Raw genomic sequence first — 21165 nt, forward strand, 5'->3', positions numbered from 1 at the left:
ACCCTTGAGATGTGTATCTCCACACCTGCTGGAGAGACTGACAGGTCTCCAATGTCCCTTGTCATTGACAGGATTAAAAAAAACAGGAAACAAGTGAAGTTCTTTCCAGTTTCAATTTTGAATGTTCATATGTGGCACAAGTTCATGTATGTCTTGTGTGCTTTTGGGGTTTTTTTATCGGTTTTATTTTTTTCCCCCACATTGTTAGCTGTCTCTGTTGTGTTCTGGTGTTTTCTTCCTTTAGTGAAGTGGCTTTTGTTTTGAAATAAAAACAGCTCTGTGCCTTTATAGCAGGTGATTGATGTCCAGATATAGGCTCCTTTCTTGTTCTTACCTTGGTGCTATCACTGATGCTTTGTTGGATTTCAGGCATTACAGGCAGCATTGCTGAGCTAAGAAAGCAGGTTATGCTGTCTGTTACAAGAACTGTTTTTAGAGTTTGCATGACCTTGAAGAAGGTTCTTGAGAATTTTGCAGAAATTATAGACATCAGCTTTCTTTTAACAACAATGTTCTTTGGGTCTGGTCTGCTGGTCATTTTTTTAAAAGCTTCTCAAATGCAAAATTATGTCGAGAAAGGAGATCCTACTGTGGTCTGTGCCAAACATGGAATATGTTGTCAAGTCACTGACCTTGAATTCTTTCCCAGGCTTTTTTCTCTTATTTTTCATCTGTCTCTTCTTTTGATCTGGTATCTTTTTTTTTCAGCTAAGACTACATACATGAGGGAAATCCAAGGTTATTGGATCGGGCCATTGTCCACTGAGCACAGTGAAACATTATGAAAAGATCTGTGTACTCTTCTTGCCTTTTATTTATCATGTCATCATCCATGTGTAGTGCTTAAGCCCTACCTACTAGGCATTTCCTGCTTGACCTCCTGTGTTCAGCATACTGACACTGTAGTTTGCATGTATTACTTCTGAACTTTCTCCTTTGGGAAAATACTGCATGTGTGCTTTCCAGGAAAAAAAAAAAAAAAAAGAGAAAAGTAAGTCTCAGTGCTCTCCAGGAAAACCAGACATTGAGAAATTGCAAACTTAACCCTGTAACTTTAGTGTTTTATGTTTAGTTGTTGAGGAAGGAAGGCTTTTTGAAGATGCCAAATTTTGCAGCAGTGAACACTGGGTTTTGTGAATGCTTTATAGCTTAGAGTGATTGTAGTGGATATTTTCACAGTACTTTCATTCATGAGTCTGTAGGAAATGCAGTAGACAGTTTACTTCTGTTACCTGAAGACAGAAAGGGTTACCAGGTGATTTTGTGTCAGGTATTGCTGAAGAATTACTCCCAGCAAAAAGCTTTGTAATTCTGAATAATTCGACAAATTCTGATTGGAAGCTGAAGTTTAATAAATTCAAAATAAGATTTAGATAAATTAACTAGCACAGCAACATACCTGAAACTTTGCTAGATTCACAAACTTTGAAGTGTCTGGATGCCTCTAAAGTTTGTTTTCACAGGTCAGACTAGTTGGTGCTAGTTGGTGATTTCTTATGGCCTCAAGGTCTAACTGACCTCTGTGAAAGCAGTAGCAGTCCCCTGGTATGAAGGAGGTTTTTTTTAAAATTTGTCTCCATTTCAGTAGTGAGCTGCCAACTGGCCTGTAAACATAACCACCAGGATTTTAAATTAAGTTTATATACTCTTTTTCTCTTTCCTTTTGCAATTTCACATTATAGCTTGGTCTACAGTTGTTGATTCCGTGCTCTACAAAGATGAGCTTCACCATGCTCTTGGTAGGTGATATCAGTGCCATCACTGACCAGGGTAGGAATGAGTACTCAGCCTATGGGTAAAAGGTAAGTCAGCTTTTATTCACTATGACACAGCTCTCTAAGGTTATCCTTTTATTATTCTTTGGAGAACTGGTCAATAATAAAGTGTGGTTATACCAGCCTTAGTTCCTAACATGTTTAAAATTTGGTTAGGTCCTTGAATTGAAGCATTTGGATTTTGTTTTTTAAACAAGATAGTGGGTTTTCTGTGTTTGACCCTCCTCCCTCACAAAAGGCAGGCTCTGTGGGAACCATCCCACTACTGCCTGGGACTACTTTTACCTGGAACCAGTAGCCAGATTTGGTTTCTCTCCAGTTACTCAGCTGCACCTATGGTCCAAAGAAGTAAGGAAGCATGCAAGGCAGAATACTGAGTACTGGCTATGGGGGAAAAGCCAACTCTTGCCTTAAGTCCCCAATTAGAACTGCTAATTCCAGCCATTCATCTCCCCACACGGGTGGAAACGAAGCTGTTCAGTGCTTGTCACTGCCTGGCTCACTCACAGCTGCTGAGCAAATCTCACCCAGATTCACAACTGAGAGGCAGCACCTTTGTCTCCAGTCCTGCTTCTGCAGAATGAGCAAAGTGGGGAGGTGATGGTTCCTGTCCCTGGTGCCCCTCTGCTGTCTCTGGCACGTGCAGCCCAGCCAGCTTCTCCCTGGCACTGTTCACCTGGCTCCTGTGCCTGTCCAACAAAACTAATGGAAAATTTGGGTCATTTTCATCTCAAATTGCCTGCTTTATCTCGCACTCAAGGACTTACCTAAGTTTTAAAAGTGTGATTAGGGAATAAAAAAGTATAAGCACCCTTTATATAAAAGCCAACTTACATTTTCCACATCAGTTGAGTTGTTTCTCTAGCCAGAGTCATTAAATCTGGTTTCCCTGTCTGTATGCACTCTGGGACATTCCTGGGAATCCGTGATCTCCAGCCATGTGTTTTTGTGAACTAACTTGCAAAAGGAAAAAGATAAATTCCTTATTAGTTTAAATACATGCTAGGTCAGAGATGTATATTGGTAAGAAATTTTACTAAAAATCTGATAGTGGTCTAAATCTTGCATTGATGTGGCAAAATGGTCCTTGGTAGCTACATTATTCGCATAGAAAATGGAAATCTTAAGCCTTTTAATTAAGCTGGAGTGTGTTTGTTGTGTGGAGTGGCTGTTAGCTGATAAATCCAGTTGGTTCATATTAGAAGTTTGGATGGTCATGGATGGTCATACATGGATTCCTGACCACATTAGGGTGAGTGTAATACTCTTTTTCTGTAAGAGGAAAACAAGTGCAAGGAATTTGTTCAGGATGTCTGAGATGTAGGAGGTACATTTAAATCTCCAGCCTTTTGGTTTGCAGTCTCAATAAATGTGATATTTCATATAGGCTCTTCAACCTTCTTGACCATCATCCGAACAACTAAACTGTCCCATATTTCACATCCTGTGCTCTAAATGCAAAAGTAAAAGCCACCCCAGAGACTTATTTATTTTTTTACTACTGAGTGAATGTGGTGAATCAGGAACAAGCAGACACACACTACCTTTTGTAGTTAGAAAAACTTTGGTTTTCTAACTGTGATGTAACTAGGAGCTGGCATTGTAAATGGTGCTGCCTGCATACAGCCATATCATAATCTGTGCTTCCCAGTTAACTTGAAGTCCTTGGAGTCAGCAAAACTACTGCATTCTGATATATTTTTTTTCCTTCAAAGAGAGGACAGCTATTTTCAATTGCATAACAGACTGTTGTGTTTTGGTTTTTTAAATTAAGCATACAATACCCATAAATAGGTCATCCTTCTGGGCTTTTGGCAGCAGCAAAATTTGGGCTGGGAGTTCTTTCAGCTTAAAACTTGGAAGTGATACAGCTAGGTGTGACACCATAGTCTGAATGCTTTCACAAATATTAATGTGCATCTTACCATCACGCCCTTTCTTGAATATCTAGGAGATATTTTATGGCCTGAAATAAATTAAACACAGGGCCACTACATGACTTGGCCATAGTTACTCAGAAAGTCTGGGGCAGAGTTTTGAATTGTTTGAAGCCTAAAACTCTTGAGTTTCTACTTTACAATGTTCTTTCAGTATGTCAGTCTTCAATTTTTTATTTCTGTTGCACTCATTTCAGTACAAATTATTTCCATGGATTTAGGTACACAAGAAATCTGTGTGATTGTATGTGAGGGACGTGTTGTATTTGCTGCCTAAAGCTCTGGCAGTATTTATGTGATGTTTACTTGCTGAGACTGTGTTGAAACTGTTGAATAGGACTGTAGTTGTTCTGACTCTAGCAGATCTCCTTGCAGGCATTTCTTCAGTGATGACATTTTTCTTTCATCTAGCCATTTCTTCAGATAGTATATGTGTGCTGCATGGATAAGTGCTAGGGAGTTGGGTCATTTCCCCTCCCCCCCCTCCCCCTCAGAGTTAATTGGTATAAATCAGATTTCATTAAAAAATGGTCTGCTACTTATATTGAGGTGGGTTTTCTTTGATTCTTTACCCTGAGAAATAATGACATCAGATTTGTTTGCTCAGGCCTGTTAGAAAACAGAACTAGACACCCTTCCCTACCAGCCAGCTTGACCAGCATTAATTGTGTGTTTCTGTCAGTGGAACTATAAGTGAACTTCTCCATTGTTTTGATCCAGACTGGTGTCAAACTAACTGACCTTAAGTGGTCCTGGCTGCTGCCTTTTCAAAATTGCCACACTGTGGTGGTTTCAGTCTTTGTAGTTTCCTTGTTGTCCCACATCCAGTCATCTCAGTCTCCTCAGCTCTTCTAAGAACAATGTTTTCTATGTTTGCTGATGTACATGCCCATCCCTAGTTGAATGTGCTACAGCCTCACTGAACAACAGGTCAAAACCAGCTTCATCCTCACGTAAATAGAGCGTAGTGCATGTTTCCAGGGAATAGAGCTGCCCCCCTGCTTGGCGTCATCGCTGACCCTTCAGCCATGTCCAGCTAATCGAGGTCCCGTGACATTGCCACTGGTTGTGACTGCTCAGTGCAACATAAAGACACCATCCCCATGGTCCCTAAAGAGCTGCTGGAACTGCCTTCAGAGCAGGGCTCAGACATGCCCTGGAGGGGATGTTGCACTGGGGGAGCATGAAAACGGGAGTTTTATTTTGCTGTTCCAGGAGAAGGGTGGGAAAGGCACCCTATGTTGATTTGGCAGTATGCTGGTTTGTCTTGATGCCACTGTGGGATTCCTTCTTATATTTTAAAAGCTCTTAATAATGGCTGTAATTCAGAAGTGTTTTTAAATCCTTTTCCCACTGCCTGTCGTCATGTTCATCATCCTTTTATTTCAAGATGTTCTTTGATCAGCCGAGCCTCTGCACAAGAGTTGTGTTTTGTATCTTTCCCTCCTCATTCAAGAGAATTTTCTCTAGTTCTGCTTCTTTGAAGGTATTCCATGGATTTGTTTTCCAGCATCTGTGTGCTGAGTACAAAGGTCTGCTTTTGTTGTTGCCTGTGAGGTAGTCTGCACATATTTGAGACTTATTTTTTAAAACCTCAAACAAAAGACCACTTTTTTTATTATTTTTTTATTTAGCAGAGTATTATAATTGGCCTAGTTTGAAGAGATCTTGCTTTCCTGTACAGCTCAAAAATGACTGGAAGGTTGTGGGGCTACAGAATAGAGGCAGATGGTGACATACAGCTAATAAGCAGGGGCTTGTGCTCAGCTGTCAGTCAGAAGGCCCCAAAGCTTTTGAACAGAGGATTTCCATCCTGCCTCCTGCCAGGAGTTCAAGCCCTCAAAGTGAAAATCCTGTGAGATAGCATCTTCAAAGTAGTAGAATTAGAGGTAATTTCTCCAAAGCACTGTATTTAAAATAAAAATAAGAATAAATCACGCCACCTAAAAGGGCATACCTTCTTCAGATCGCTAACTCAGAAGGGCATTACACTTGTGAAATTTGACATTAGCTACTGCTCACTGAGAAACACATCCAGAATCTTAATTTGAGAGGGGGAGGGGGAAGGGGGAGAAGAGTGATTGGGAAAATGAACTGCTGGCAAGGCTGCAGTGGTGTGTGCTGTGCTCGTGGTGACTAATGAATCTTTGCCCTCTCAGTGGCAGCAAACATGCACAACTGCCTGGCCTTGGAGCCCCACAGTTATTGCTGGAAGGATCGGTAGGAAATGGAAGTGAAGTGCAATTCTTCGAACTGGAAGGGGTTTATTGGCATTATGTAGTTTTTTACTGCTTGCTAGTTAGGAAGATGTTTCTGCAAGTCCTTCAGTTCTGTGCAAATTTCTTCCATTAGTTTGAAAAAGAAAAATGTTTTAAAATGTTAAAAATATGGGCAGTACTCCCCCTAAAATACCTGGCCTGCTCTTTATACTCCTTGAAGAAACTCAGCCCAGGCTTGAGGTAAGAGCTGTTGTCCAATCAATGCCTGGTCTTGCTTTATCCTTTGCTTGTATATTTGGCATGCTCAGCAGCACACAAGTGGTTGTGTGCATGGTCCTGAACCCTGCAGGAACTGACTGGAGATGCTAAGGATCACACTTGGGCCAGTCATGATTTTGCCAGCCCTTCCATCCTCCTAGGAGAGGAAAATAAATTTCTCCTGGGTTTTTTTTTTTTCAGGGCCAAGCAAGAAAAAAACTAAGGGTAGGTACATATCCACAGAGGTAGCAGAATTGATGCTGTTTTCTTTTTATGTGCCTTATATGTCCTCCAGGCTTCCTGCTTGGGCTTGTTGAGAGTGGAGAACAAAGGAGTTAAATGTAGTGAAACCATTTGCGTATGTAGAGAAACCATTTGCATGTTCCTCCTGGTTAAAGCTGCACAAAGAGATCAGTTTGACCAAGGTCCTTTGTATATTTAAAATAGAAATGTAACATCTGATATCCTGACACAGCCTATCCACAGTGACACTGCTGACAGAAACATACACGGATGGTGAGGGCAGTGCCAATTGTCAGAAAAAATAAATCTGTCTTGCCTGCACTTTTACCAAAGCCTAAGGAAGAGGCTATTTCAGTAAAATATGTTCGTGATGGACATGGTAGAGCATTTGAGATTTGAGTTCTATTTTGCATTTTCTTTTTGTAAGCACCTTAGTTTACATTGGCAAACTCTGAAGGTCAGAGACACTCAAGAGTTGTGTTTGTGCAATGGCTTTCTGGAAGGACCTGGTCCAGTTTGGGGTGATGGCTCATGATGGCACATGAACAACTAAACTCACCAGTGCAGGCTGAGTGAAGTGGAGAAGTGTGCACATTGTGCAAGGTGATGTGCAAAGGATTTAAAGGTAATGAGAAAAGTATCTTTAAAAATGCTACTGCTTTTTTTTAAAAAAAAAATAGAGTATCAGCATATTCTACTGCCTGTGTTAAGTCTCTCACCTGGTAGTTGCTGTGTGTCTCAGAGGGTAACCCTTGCAGCCACAGTGCTGTCATTGTAAATGGAGGGATGAAAGCACATGACTTTGGTTTTGGTTTGTCTGTTCACAGTACTTGTGTGCAGTCATGAAGGAAGCAGCCGGAGATGTGGTGGACAGGGGGACCTCCTTTCTGGTTCTCTTGGAGTCTTGGCACACTGGGCATTTGTTGCTGGAGCTGAAAAAACAAATGGGTATGAATATTAATTCATAACTTAATTGCTGTGAGTCTGTGTTCACCTATGGCAACTGTTGTAGACCTGCTATTACATACATTTCCAAATGAAATTGGAGATTTTGGTAAGAAAGTATCTATGTACTTTTAAAAAGTATAAGGGTGTTCTAGAACAGTCTACGTAACAGTAATAATTTTAATAAGACAAACCCTTCAGTTATCTAACATCTCCCAAGTGTGGGTCAGAAGAAGAGCCTCTGGATCTGTTCACAAGGACATTTATCTATGAGGTATGTATTTTCAGAACAATTGAATGTAGGCAGAAAGTAGAAAGGATAAATAAGTGGTAGTCATTGGCAGCAGCATCTCCATAATTCAAAACACATGTTGCTTGGCTTTGTTTCTTTCTGTTTTGGTGAATCTTCCTGCATTGTGGCTAAGTAATTCAGTGAGGCAGGTGTGTTGAAACTTGAAAATAAAATAGAATTTCAAAGAGTAATTCTTTTAAGGCCAAATGGCAGTCCACTTTGGTTTTACCTAAAGCAGACATGCAGATGGCTTTTGGCTTTTTAGTTAAATTTTGTCAGTTCCTGCCGAGCTAGCTGGTTCAGATAGTCATGGAGTCTTTCTGTGAAAGCATCAGCTTTAAATCAAGTTGAAAGGAACGTAAGCAGTCAGGGAGTTACAGTCCCTCTTCTCAGTAAGTAACAAGCTATGGAAGCTTGAGGAGTGGAGACCTTCTGTAGACTTTGGGATGCTGCATGCAGGTGCACAGTGTCAGATGTCCATGGGAGTTAACCAGGCAGTGCTTGTGTTAGCACAAGGGCACTGTACAAGGTGCCCCAGCAGGAATGAGTTGAACCAGGCTTCAAAATTCTGAAATCTAACATACAAAATCTTGGTTTCCTTTGTCGTTCTATGTATCTGGATTTGCAGCTGCCACTAAAGGAGGAAATCTGTTTTAAGTAGTCAGAAGAGTGACTTTATTTTTGCACAGGGTACAGCACAGCAGTATTAAATTGTTGGAGAGATTAGCAAACACAGCACGTGTTTTCCAGGCTCTCCTGACTTGAGCTCCCGTGGCTTTTCTAAACAGCTCGCTCCGAAACTCCTTTATTTTATAGATGAAGGAAAAATATAATTGGCATCAGTAATGCATTGTGTCTCCTGCAGTGGTGTTAAGGTGACCCTTCACAGACACCTGCTGTACCAATCCTGCCTACTTCATGTTTTGCAGGAAAGAAGGAGCTTTCTGGGTTCAGTGAGTCAGGTCATCCACTTGGAGACTGCTCTGCAGGCAGTCCAGCCAGTCCTTCCAGCTTGTGTCTGGCTCTGGCATTTCAAAAGGGGTCTGTACAGAGAGGTTTTCAAACACTGAGAATGTGCTGGCTTTCAGGGGTGCTAGTGGTACAGTAGGTAGGGTTCCTCACTTGAGAGGATGCTGATGTGTTTGGAGTATGGCACTTCAGCTGCCTTGAGCCCAGGAGCCTGTTTCAGAGCAGTATTTGGGTATCCAGGATTAACTCTCACGGTGGCTTAAATGCTCCTACACCTTGATGAGTACATGGAAATTCTGCTTAGGTAGCACCTAATTGTGAAATCATATCCTGCTTTGCCTGTGTTTTACATTGGGATCCTTCACAAAACTCTCACCTGGTAGAAGAGTCAGGAGGTCCTTAGTGTGTTCCAGGAAGCAGTGCTTAGCTGAGGCTGAGCTTTGTGAGGTGTTGGATCAGCCAGACCTGGAGTGCAGCACTATTCTACAGTTGTTTTCTGGTTTAAGGCAGCACAAGTGACTCCCATGGCCCAGCCTACAAAAAGATGCTCTAGAGGTGAAAGGTGGAGGTGGCACTGGAACTGTGCTGGCTTCTCTGGGCGAGGTTCAGTATTACAGACCTGGGTCTGGGTACACTTTCCTGGGCAGCTCGTAAGTGTGTAGGAGGCATTACAGCAGTGTGCCTTGTGTTGTGGTCTTCACTTGCCACTGTACCCCTTTTTAAGCTGATCTAATGACAGCCCTGGGGCAGTCTCTATGGTCCTGCTGAAAATCATCTCTCGTCTGCATTCCCATGAACTTCCCCTACCCCTGCAAGACAAAACTAAATGCAGTTACCCAGAGAAGGGAGAAAGAAGAAAGGGGGTCAAAAGGATGTCAGGTGAGTCTCTGGTCTTTCTCTGGAGGAAAGCATGAAGCTTCACATCAGTAGAACTAGACATGGAACACCTTCCCAGCTTTTTAAGGCTGTTGTCCTTGTGTGTGCTTTGGCCCTGGTGGTGGTTCTCACTCAGTCACATGCTGTGCCATGGGTAGGGAAGTATTTGATTAAAAAAAATCAGACAAAGATGCTCTGCAGTGCAAGAGCAAGAGTTTGCTTAAGAGGCCTTCCTGGCAATGCTAACATTTGCAAGTACAATGATGATGTCCACCACCTTGTAAGTGCACAGAAGTGTTCAGATTCTCTTTATAATGTTGGTTGTTTTTTTTTTTCCTTTCAGTCAAAATCCCTTTCTAGTGGCTGCATTTGGAGCTTGCTCTCTCACGAGGCAGTCTAACCACCAAGCCTTTCAGAAATTTGGACGTTCAATGACAGCCTCTGACATGGTTTCAGAAGTTGGAACGGCTTTCAACAAACTTTTTGAAACCTGAAGCCAAAGGAGCAGAGAAGAAGGAAGAACAATGACTGCAAGAGTAATTACATGTACCGTAGAATTTACATAACGCACCCTTTCAAGTGCTGTAGCAGCATTGGTATGTTAGGTAGATATTTTTTATTTTTAAGAATAGAAAAATATGATTAATGTAGATATTTTTTAAGAGTTTGGAATACAAAAATGTTTTGGCTGAAATAAGCTGTAGTTGCAGATCTGTTCTAATATAATAAAACTAAACTGAAAGTATTCCTCTGTTCTTTTTGATAGTTATTGAGCAATAACTAAAGTGTGAACGGAAAAAAAGAAAATGCACTTGGTATTTAGATAAAATTCTTCCACCAGCTCAACTGAATTTCTTGGATTTCACCAAGGTTGTCACTTGTCATTCTTAGACCCTCTGTCTAGAATTAGCTATTGCACTTCATTTTTTTGCCATGCTAGTATAGTAAGAAGCAAAAAGTAAGCCTCTTTGGAAAGGGAACGCATGAGAGTTGCTGTAGATTTTGAATGTAATTAGTTGCCTTTTCCCATTCCCAGTCCCAGAGGCATTCATTTGGGCAAGGCATCCCTTCCTGTGGTGTCATTTTTTTAAAAAGGTTCCCCCTTGCTAGAATAAAGATATGCTATAGGTATCTTAGCAGTAAAATTCATTAAACAATAATTAGGCTTACCTGAAAAAAGAAAAAAAAATTTCTGTTTCTTTATCTGGTCTTGACTCAATACAATGAGCTTGTGAAATTGTCATTTGGAGAGGTACTAGGTGGGGCAAGAAACTCGATGATAGCCAGCAGAACTGGTCCAGCTCTCAGTGATGATGATGGAAGAGTGAAGTGCTTTTAAAACTCCAGTTTTTGCTGGGTTATTGCTCAGAGCACCCAGCACACAGATCTGTAGGTGGACAGCGATGAGCCAGCGGGAACAGAAGTTGAAGGAACAAAAGGCAGCCCACAGCTCGTACCTGTACCCTCACAGCAGAGTGCACGCAGCGTACGCTGCAAGTCAAAGGCAGGAACAGAAATAGGGTGGTGGGTGTTTGTTTCAGGTGTAGTACTTAGTACTGCAAAAAGCAGGAGTTTTTAGAGCAAAAAGCATAGAGGCTTTTACTTGATCTTTGCAGGACAGACAGTGTCAGGGTCACACGGATCTGGTGCGCTGGCAGAGCAGGCAAGCATTAGGTGTAAAGCAGAACTTCCATGGGATTTTGCACAGGACCATTCCTTAAATTTTTTGAGATTTAGTCAAAGCTTGTTGAACCAGAGTGGAGAGGGAGGCAAGTTCATGCAAAGTAAATTTAAATGGGTACTGCCCTTGGACCTCCAATCCAGCTCCAAGTGTTCCTGCTCATTAAAGCACCAGGAGAAGCAGGTAGCACATCTGGTTGTTGCAGTAGATGTTACCTGTTCAGCACAGCCGCTCCTGCGGTGCTCTCAGCTGGAATGTGGTGTCTCACAGACCAGTCAGACTGTTCTCATTCCTTGCAACAGCTGCCTGCAGAAAGCACCCAGAATCAGAAAGGCTACTCCAAGTATTTCCCTTCAGCCTGTAGAGTTGGTATTTCTGGATGCACTGTGACTACTACCTCACCCTGATGCATTTTTCTTTTTAAACCAGTTACCTATTTTTAAAATAGGTTTTTAAGTATTTGCTTGTGTTGCTCTATGGGGGTTCACAGACTACTCTTAAGAAATTAGGTTTAAGTGTTTAATTTAAGCAGTTTTGTAAACTGTCTGCATCTTCGGGGAAACTTGAGCTATTATTTCCTCCCATTAAATGTATTTGAGAAACCTGACTACTTTTAAATTAAATCAGAAATTTAAAACTGATTTTAAAACAGCTACTGCCTTTAAAATAAGCTATTTTTTCTTGTAATTAGAACATCAATGGTATTATAATCTAAATTATGTGTAGGCAAAATCAATCAATTAACGGAGCTCAATACAGATTTCAACCTGCCCTATTGTTTTTAAAGCTACACAGAAGTTGTAACTCTTGTTATTCACCAATGTATACAAATTGTTACAATTTTTAAACATTCTGGAAATGTAGCAGTTTCTTTTGGTAGGAAATAAAAATAATAGCAAAATGACTGGACTTTGTTTGGTGTGTGCTGATCCCATTTCGCACAGCAGCTGAGTTGCTGCTCACCATTCACTCTATTTCGCTAGAACAACACTGCCACGAGCAAATGTGCAATACCAGCTGTGTCAGATAAGCACCTGTGCCTCAGTGCTGAAAGAAGAGACACCCCACTCTTCTCTGGATGTACAGATAATGGAGAAAGGGAGCAGGAAAACAGTTACACATTTTATTCTCAACAGTATTAAAGAAAGCCTTTATCCTTTTGAACAGATACTCTGAAAGCACATAAGTGTCGTATAGGTGAACCCACCTTCTTGGTTCTTACGTTTTCATAAATTGATTTAAAGAAAGTGCAGATACCAGCCTTGTATCACCACAGGCCCTAGAACACAGGTCACCCCAGGTATAAGAGAGGCTTCTGCACCTCTGCCCACAGCCATGGCCAACAAAAAGGTAACTGAACACGTAAAGACTACGCTTATTTTATATATATACATCCTAATTTATCTTCCCAATTCTGGAGAGATCCTGAGTGTGCTGCACTCCCTGTGCTAGAGAAATCTCCTTGAATTCTGTGTGAAAGCAAACAGAAGATACCACGTCTTAGAGTAAGTGGATCCCATCATATTACAGATGAAGGTTTCACAGGATCAAAGCAATTCCACTGCAATAAGGAAATACTTCCAGGTTTGAAAGTATCCCCTGTTCATTCCTATGTCTGAGAGGAACAGAATTGTCAAACTGACAGGCATAAAACTAAGTGTTTTCACCTTAAAGACAGGCCTAAATTCTTGCATCTGCCTTCACTATGTTTAGATTCTGTGTCAGGTCAGCAGCTCAGGGCAAGGGCAGATGACAGAGCGTTTGGGCTGGGGCAGCTCCTGCAGTAGAAGAGACCCATGTCTGTGCTAAGTCAGTGCAGCTGCTCCCGTGCTGCCTTGTATTCTGGATGCTTCCACCACCTGTGCTGCAAGGCCTGTATTTATTTACCAAGTACTAGTGCCAACAGTTGCGCTCAAATTATATGCTATCGTTTTTAGCCATTCTGTTCAACAGATTTTATTTTGAAAGAATCAGTATTTACAACAGTTGCCAAAGTGATGAAATAAAAAACAAGTCCAAGGATGAAGGATCAGCTTTTTTTCTCAGTCTGCTTCTCTGTCTGCCCTCCTTCCACAATTTCCCAGGTTGAAACAGCAGTTCTGTCCTGTAAGAAAAAAGTAAGCAGATCAGTCCTGCCAGACTGGATCACAGGTTTTTAACCAAGATTAACTCAGCAAAGCTATTTATCCAACTGGGCAAAAGAGGTGGCAATACAATCTCACAGGAACACCACTGCTACTAATAATGCTCAGAGTTGTAAAACAAAATTAGACAAATTTTCCTAGCTCAGAGGGAAGAATCAGAGCTTAGAAATGTCACCTCTTCAGCATGGGATGCTGCAGCGGGGTGCAGCCTCTCACATGAGCAGCTACACTCAACTCATGCAATCGTATTTTCAAGTCTCAGTGGCTCATGTCCCTGAAAAAACATGCTCAATACATAATACATTACTGAACATGTTTGATCTGAACTCAGGACAGAAGCCAGTTGATTTTAGTATCTGTCATGTGATACTGTCGTATTTTTGAAAGGCAATTACAGCTAAATTGAACATTCTATTTAGAACCAGCTGTTTGATTGCAGTGGTTGAAAATAAAAGTTAATCTGAACATTGACACACGATAATGTTCCACGAGTGCCAACTCATGAGAGCAGCTGGAATTGTTGAGTATTTTTTTTTACATGAAAACTTCATGCCTAAATACCCAGTTACTACATTTCACGTAGTAGCACAGCTTCCAAGCATGCTACAATGACATGAAAAGACACTTTTTTTTTTTTAATAAGTCTGCTGCAAGCTATGTAACTTCAGCCAACATCCTTTGCAATGAGCGAACAGAAGAAACCAGAGTAGGGAAATCACAAGCTAGAAGCTGAAGGAGAAATTACCCTTTCAACAAGGCTGATTTTTAAGAAAATTAAGCTTCTATTCGAGCCACCCCCTCCCTGCCCTGTCTCAAACCAGGGGAATTCCTAGTCTGCACTGGGTGGAGCTGAGGCGTGTCTGCTTCATCTGTTCTGCTGCTTTTCATCCTGCACATGGACTTCAAAAGTTGCTGGCTTGCTTGAGCCTCAGGTGACAGAAGGCAGTGTGTTGGCATTAATGCATGCACAGTGTGAGGCTCAAACATTTTGTGGAAATGAGGGGCTGGGCAGAAATGAAACTCACGTAACTTTCTCAAGCACTTACTAGGCAAGCAGGACCCCTGTAAGGTGCTGTTTTACCAGGGCATTTTTTGGCATCAGCTAACACAGCCAGGCAGACTCATGATGAGCAAGAGGGTGGGGAGATCCCTGCTTTGTGTAGGCTGTGTCTTGTTGCAAACAAGTTGCTTTGGTGAGCCTGTGTGAGGAATTGCAGCGTTGCATCACTCATTTTGCAGGACTCTTTGGGATCTGCAAAAGCAAGGTGTGAGCTAGTTTCACAACACACCTTTGGATACTTCCACAGTATCAGCAAAAAAAGCAGCTCAGCTTCAGATGCTTGCTGTGTGTGCGCTTGTAAGTGCATGTGTGTTTTGTCTTCTGAAGTAATCTATTCTGGGACAGATTATCCTGAGCTTCAGGTTATGAAGTGTTTTTAAAGTAAATGGAACGGTTTGAATCCTGGCTCAGACTAATTTGCTGGGTTTTCAAATGTAAATCCCTTTAAAAACAAACCAGAACAGGTCTGTGAAAGGATGGAGGTGGGGCTGCATCGTTTTTCCAACAGATGAAAAGGCAGGTTGCTTCTCCAAGACTTTGTCTCAGCGCAGTTGTTTGGATTTGCAAACTTGCTTGACCAGGTGAGCGTAGTGGGGATTTACAAAGAAGTTAAAGGAAGCAGATGTTCCAGCTTCCCTTTCCTTTCACAGCTGCAGCTCACCATCACCACCTGGCCCTCACCCCGGTTCGTGTGGCACGCTCGCTGTCACCCGAGAGAGGAGAGAGCCCAGCACACTCTGCTCTGACAGGAGCACTGACAAGTGACAGCTGGAGCCAATGTGTGCTGCCACTCCCTGATGTCACTGTGCTCTCCATCCTCCCACTGGTAAATATATGGAACCAGACTTGCCAGATCAGTTCCCAAGCGAAGGGAAAATGAACAGTATAAACTGGATGGAGGGAGAGATTGTGAAGGATTATTCTGTACTCAAGGAGCAACACTGACTCTCGCCTTACAGAGGCAAGAAGGGCAATGACCAAGAGGAACTGGAAGAAGCAACACTTTAAAGAAGTAATGCAGGTCCTTGCAACCAGGAGGAGGCAGTAATGCCATAGAGGGTCTTCTGTCGAGCCAGAGATGCCACTAAGATAATAGAAAAGAACACTGGCATCAGGTGTAGGCTAAAAGTAGAAAGCGGGATGGAGAGAGGAGTGGTACAGGAATTGGGCAGTCCCTGTGGCTCAGGAACAACTGAGAACAAAGCTGCTGAAGATGGAAGAGGCTTTCTCATGAAGACCTATTTATGGTGGGGAGTGTGGGGTAGGTGGAAGGAAGGCATTATTTTCATGTCATCTTGGTTTACTGTCCAGTTCCTTTGCAATCTTTTTTAAGACTGCACACATCACTTACACCCTTCCTTCTGGACTGAACTTGGGCAACTTAGAGATTTCTGAATATTATGAGATTTTCAGTGGTTTGCATGGAGACACAAGGCTGAGGGGAGCAGAAGACCAGAAGAGAAGGCAGCAGTACAGCCAGACAAGGGCTTGACTTCCACCTCCTGCTACTGCAGTCACACAGGGAGCAGGGCACAATGCCACAAGCTGCTGAAGGGGAACGAAGCACAAAAATACACATTAAAAAGTGACAGAGTCTCACAAAGAGCGTTACTGTCTTCTACCTTTATGTGGATTCCAAAGGCAGCAAGGTCTCCACGCAGACTGTCACAAGCCTCCAAAAGGGGCTTTCTCTCCCGCATTAACTGCTTCCTCTTTTCCTTCTGCTCCTGTTTGGGCTCCTCGGCTCCCACCGCACTCTCCACAGGCACAGCATCTGCTGTTTCCGGCAGAGCCAGCGCGTAGTGTCGGACCTTCATGCGGAACCTCACCAGCTCTTCAATGACACTGGTGAGCACTGCAGACTTGTCTCCTCCCACAGCCACCTAGAAATCAAACAGGGTGCTTTACAAACATCTGAAAATTATATTAATAAAATCATCTCCATAGCAATGTGAGGCCTTATCACCTCTCTTGGTTGTGCATCTTCCATATACTGGCAGGATTAAAACATCACCATCTCACTAATACTGGACAAAAAGTTACAGTGGAGTCACACTTGGATGCAATTCAACATATAAAGCACAATAAAGCATTTACCTTGGAGCAGAGTGCTCTCGCATGAACACAACACACTGCATAACCCAAGAGGGGAACTCATCACCACAGGAAACCTCAGAGATGCCAGAAACGTGCATAACTTAAAAAGGGATTAGACAAGTTAATGTAAGAAAGGCCTGGCAACAGGAATCCAACACAGCAAGGGAAGCCTAGCCACCAGCTCAGACAGCTCCTTTGCTGTAAAAGTCCAAAGACAGAGCATACATTAGCCCCTTACTCTGTCTTAGAGTTCCAGACCTCCTTCATGAAATGCAAACCATGAGAAGTATTTTGGCTTTAACTCTCTAGTCCATCCTATCCTTTCTCATTTCATCTACAGAACCCTTCCTAAATCCTCAGGATTTTCATCTGATCCACCTTACCCAAAGTTTTGGCTACTCAAAGCAGCAGCTGCTGCACACAGGACATGGGTGTTTCCTGGCTGCAGCCCTCAGCCTCAGCCACTTCCAAGCTTCCCCAGCCTCCTCAGACTTGGCAGGAGTCTCGCTGGTCAATGCCTTAGGAAGGGAACAGACTCACTCCTCCTACAGAGTCCTGCTCCAACAGCTGCCAGGACAGGAGCTTGGGAGTCAGCTGAAGAGGAAGGCCACTCCTCAGCACAGGCACAGCCAGGCTCCTGGTCTCACTCTTGGCAGAGAGACCATTCCTGTTTTTCATTAGAGGCAAACTCCCAAGGGGGAGGAAAAGGACAAACCTTCAACAAACAAGAGAACACCACCTTGGTGTTTTACCTCTAGGACACAAGAGCGGGAGTGCAAAGCGCACCAAGGCCACAGGCAAAGCGCCTGGCAGCAACATCATCTGGGAGCAGAAGAGCAACTGAGTAATTAAAGCCAGAGGGGACTGGGTTTAGTCACCAAACAGCAGGGTGGAAATGAAAGGGAGCAGAGTTTCAGAGGTCACTGACAAACAAAGAGGAGCAGGAGGAGGAGGTGAAGGGGAAGTTATTGAAGATAAGAGTGTGAAATGCAGTGAATTCCCCAAGCTTTCAAAACATGTAACAATACTAAAGAAAAAGTTTATGAGACTGAAAAATGTAATAAATCTAAGTGCCAGAAATGCTCCATAGTAACCTGTGGCAGGATAAATACTTAATTACAGAAGGGAAAGCCATGATGATGGGAGCAAGAAACATGCCTCTACAAACACCATTGCAAGAGTTCAAACCAGGCACCTACTGGAGTGAGAGCCTTCAAAAGGAGGAGCAGCTTTAGGAGATGAACCAGTCTGGCTGCCACATAAAACACTGTGTAGCCGCTCAAGGCTGGCCTCAAATTTCTGGCCCTTGCTCACTGTACAGACTGGCCTCAGCTACACCTACAGAACACTCAACACTCTGCACTCCTTGGGAGAGCAAAACTTCCCAGCTCTATAACAGGCACGATGGTTTTCACTCATCACCTTTCCAGATGGATTCATCTTACCTCCCTGTGGATAAGATCTTCTCTTGCCAGTGAAGAGAGACAGGTGCTCTCACTGCATACAGCCACTAGACTGAGACGAGCCATTCCTTAGCATCCCCACTGACGACTTCACAAGCAAAGGCAGCTACATTGGGCTGATTAGCTGAGATGAATCCTGGCCCAGGAGCAAGACAGACAACCCACAGGCTACATGCAAACAAATGAGGGGGCCCAAATACCACTGCCTACATGCTCTGCACTGTTAGCACAGCAGTGTCCAGGCCAGGCAGCCCTCTCCCACACAGCACACATGCCAGAACCCACTGTGGACAGGGACTGCTCCTGGCAAGCTGCATGCTTGGAGCTACCTGGCTAAGGGGAAAGAAAGGCTGGGTGCTGAGCTGCTGTGGCTGGTCTCAGACTGAGAGAACAATCCCTACACCATTTTATTTACTAAACTGTGGTAGCCCATGAACCTTTCTGATGAAGATTTTGACAGATTTTTTTAGTAGAAGCTGGAAGAGCAGAGGAACAGAGAGGAGTCTGATAAGCTGCTCCTTTCTTCCTGCTTATCTCAGACCAGCATCTTCTGCTGACCCTCCTGCTACACAGAGAAAGGGACTAGCACAGCCTACAAAGACAAGCATTCAGATACTTATTTCAGCAAAAATATAGGTGCAGCAGACACCTGCATACAGATAGCCTAGAATCTGGAGGAATGATGTGGTCATCCAGCTAACAAAAAAATTTAAGCGTTTAGTATGCCATTAAAGATTAACATGCAAGCCACAGACTGTGAGGAGTAACATACAGCCAAATCACATCCAGCCATTGTTTTGAAAGAAATTTTGTGAGAAAATCCATGGAGGCAAAATAAGTAAATGCATTTACCACTATACTGCCTGATTTTCAAAGCATAAATAATGTCATTTACATTTTCTTATTCTCTTCTCCCCCTCCCCAAAATAACTGGTTTGTTTTGCAGAACAGTTTCTCTATAGAAAGTTTTCCATTACTTTGCATTCAGCTCCATATTTGAGCAGGAGAGGAGCAAAGAACAACCCGCTATTCTCTAACACCTTGTGTCATTTGAAATGCTCCCCTTCCATACACTGGGATATCACCTCCATGCTGATGACTCTCTTTCCCGTTCAGTATTTTGCTTTGAGCTTTTCTCTCCTTTATTTTCCTCTCCCCATTCCTATTTTTCCAAGAACTAGTTAGTTAAGCGCCCCATCTCCAGCTCATCCTCCCTTCCCCATACCCCACCAGGGCTCAAGGCCAAGCAGCCCCTTTCCCTGGCTTTCTGCAGAGGGGGACCCCTCACAATTGCAAATATTCACACAGCTATCAAAGCCAGGAACCATCAACCAAAAAGCCTGCAACCATCAGGAACAAGAAGAAAAGATGGGGAAAGCCAGACACATAACAGGACAATTTAAAGGCCTCCAATGCTAACCTTTTCTTGTTTCATTCCTCAACCTTTTATTTCCACAGCAAAATTGGTGCAGAAGTCACACAGGAGTACTTCCAAGAACTAAGAAGCCCACACTTTGTCCCACCTGCTCATACACTCTCCTAAAACATCACAGGAGAAAGAAACTGCAAGCAGTGCCAAAAGGTTTACTAAAACCATAAATAACTTTGTTACATCTGATGCTTTCAGAAAGCACTCTGTGAAACATAACACTGGGGCTGCTACCATATCCTCAAACACACAGAAGAGATATTTCATTACCTGTCTTTCTCCAAAGGACATCCCAAGGGCACTGAAAAAGCTTTCTATATAGGAAATAATGCTTCCATACACAACAGAGCTTCTAGGAGATCCAGCATCCTGTTTAGAAAACACTCAAAAGAGATTGTCCGGTCAATACATATTACAGAATCCAGCATCTCTCTGCAGCCTCGTCCACAAGGGAAAACTATAACTAATTATAAAGATCTACCTCCACCAGGAACAGCTGACCAGACAGGCAATCTTACAGAGATACAAAAGCACCTCACAGCACAAAGGGAAGGGATTTAAGTAAATGAAGAAAGGGAAGAGCTTAGCACCAGCCTGTGCAGAGAGAAGAAGAGATGCAAGAAGCTGCCATGCATTGCTTGTGTGCAGTAAATTAGAACTAAAAATAGCACTTCTGAGCATGGAAGGGCTGTGTGTATGGAAACAAAATAGAAAGAACAAAATACCATATTCGTGGGCACCTATAATATAAAAGATTAAAAAAATTCTTTGAGTATCTTATTGGTTTGATCCATGTGGAGACCACTTTGAGACAGTGTATGGTATTTTGTCACACCCTGGTAGCACCAGCAATCAGCAGCAGCAGCAATAAAGTAAGGATTAAATGACACACTGAGGAGCAATTGTAGGGACTAACCCTTGCCTAAAAAAATAGGAATGATGACATGCACAAGCAAATCAGCAGCTAGTACTGGGTTTTATATAACATCTTTATTAGGGCCTGAGATAAGCTATGGTCTAAAATATATAGGAAGATCTGAACTGGGAGGAGCTGGGTCAGGCTACTGGGAAAAAGGAACAGGAGTGTACCATCTAAGGTGAGAAGTGCTTAGCAGAAAGGCTAAAGAGAGGAATAAGTAGTTATGTGGATTTACTCACAGTTCTTAAGGAAAAAAACTACACTCATAATAAAGAGGGAACACTCCAGACAGCTGGGCTGTACCCAGAAAAGTTCCACCACCTCAACCAGAAATCCAAGTCAGCTGCCCCACAAATATCCCATCCTGTTCTCAACAAAACCACTGACAGAAGGAATCCAGGGGGAACAAGCAGTGACTGACAAAATGGGGGTAGTTGTATCTAGGAGTAGCAATGCCATTACAGATCCCTGACACAAAGTGTTTTAGGTCACGGATTCACTCGGAGACTATTTGTAGGACAGAATTTAAAGCCAATGCCAAAACAGCATCAGAGGGAGACAGGATTTCTAAACCAACAGGTTAATTCTCTCTTCAAATCAGCTATTACCATGTACACAGCATTTCTTTTACTGCACAGACATGGTGAAAATGATGACACCAGCACTCGAGGAGCACAGCAACAAGGCTGAGGTGCTCGCCTTGAGTGACAAATGGAGCAGTTGGTAAGTGGAGAACCTGGAAGTGCTTCAGGTAGTGTTTACTGCTCAAGTCTTGTCCTTACCAGATACTTTCTTTGTGTCAGCATGAGAGATTTTAACAGGGTCTTAATTTGCCAAAAGCCATCTGAAGACAGGCTC

General features: G+C 42.8%; 2 protein-coding genes across 12 annotated transcripts in view; one reads left to right on the plus strand and one right to left on the minus strand.

The window, feature by feature from the left end:
• Window positions 1-12099, plus strand: part of NAXD (NAD(P)HX dehydratase) — a 52957-nt gene extending 40858 nt beyond the window's left edge. For 4 of the 7 annotated variants that reach the window (XM_086880175.1, XM_086880177.1, XM_086880176.1 and 1 more), the window contains 2 exons: window positions 7260-7380; window positions 9858-12099. In XM_086880175.1, the coding sequence (XP_086736301.1) occupies window positions 7260-7380; window positions 9858-10008 (272 nt within the window). In that variant the 3' untranslated portion in view covers window positions 10009-12099. Of the gene's footprint in view, window positions 1-1682; window positions 1803-6859; window positions 7058-7259; window positions 7381-9857 lie in introns of those variants that run through there. The other 3 variants (XR_015284255.1, XR_015284253.1, XR_015284254.1) reach the window with 2 other exon arrangements.
• Window positions 12100-13135: 1036 nt separating this feature from the next.
• CARS2 (cysteinyl-tRNA synthetase 2, mitochondrial) overlaps window positions 13136-21165 on the minus strand; it is a 43541-nt gene continuing 35511 nt past the window's right edge. For 3 of the 5 annotated variants that reach the window (XM_086880182.1, XM_023918296.2, XM_086880178.1), the window contains 3 exons: window positions 19659-19757; window positions 16022-16282; window positions 13136-13299 (listed from right to left, as the gene is read on the minus strand). In XM_086880182.1, coding sequence (XP_086736308.1) covers window positions 13225-13299; window positions 16022-16282; window positions 19659-19757 — 435 coding nt within the window. In that variant the 3' untranslated portion in view covers window positions 13136-13224. The remainder of the gene's footprint in view (window positions 13300-16021; window positions 16283-19658; window positions 19758-21165) is intronic. The other 2 variants (XM_086880181.1, XM_086880179.1) reach the window with 1 other exon arrangement.

The sequence above is a fragment of the Cyanistes caeruleus genome, chromosome 3 (genome assembly GCF_971803275.1).
Source record: "Cyanistes caeruleus chromosome 3, bCyaCae1.hap1.1, whole genome shotgun sequence".
NCBI classification, from domain to species: domain Eukaryota; kingdom Metazoa; phylum Chordata; class Aves; order Passeriformes; family Paridae; genus Cyanistes; species Cyanistes caeruleus.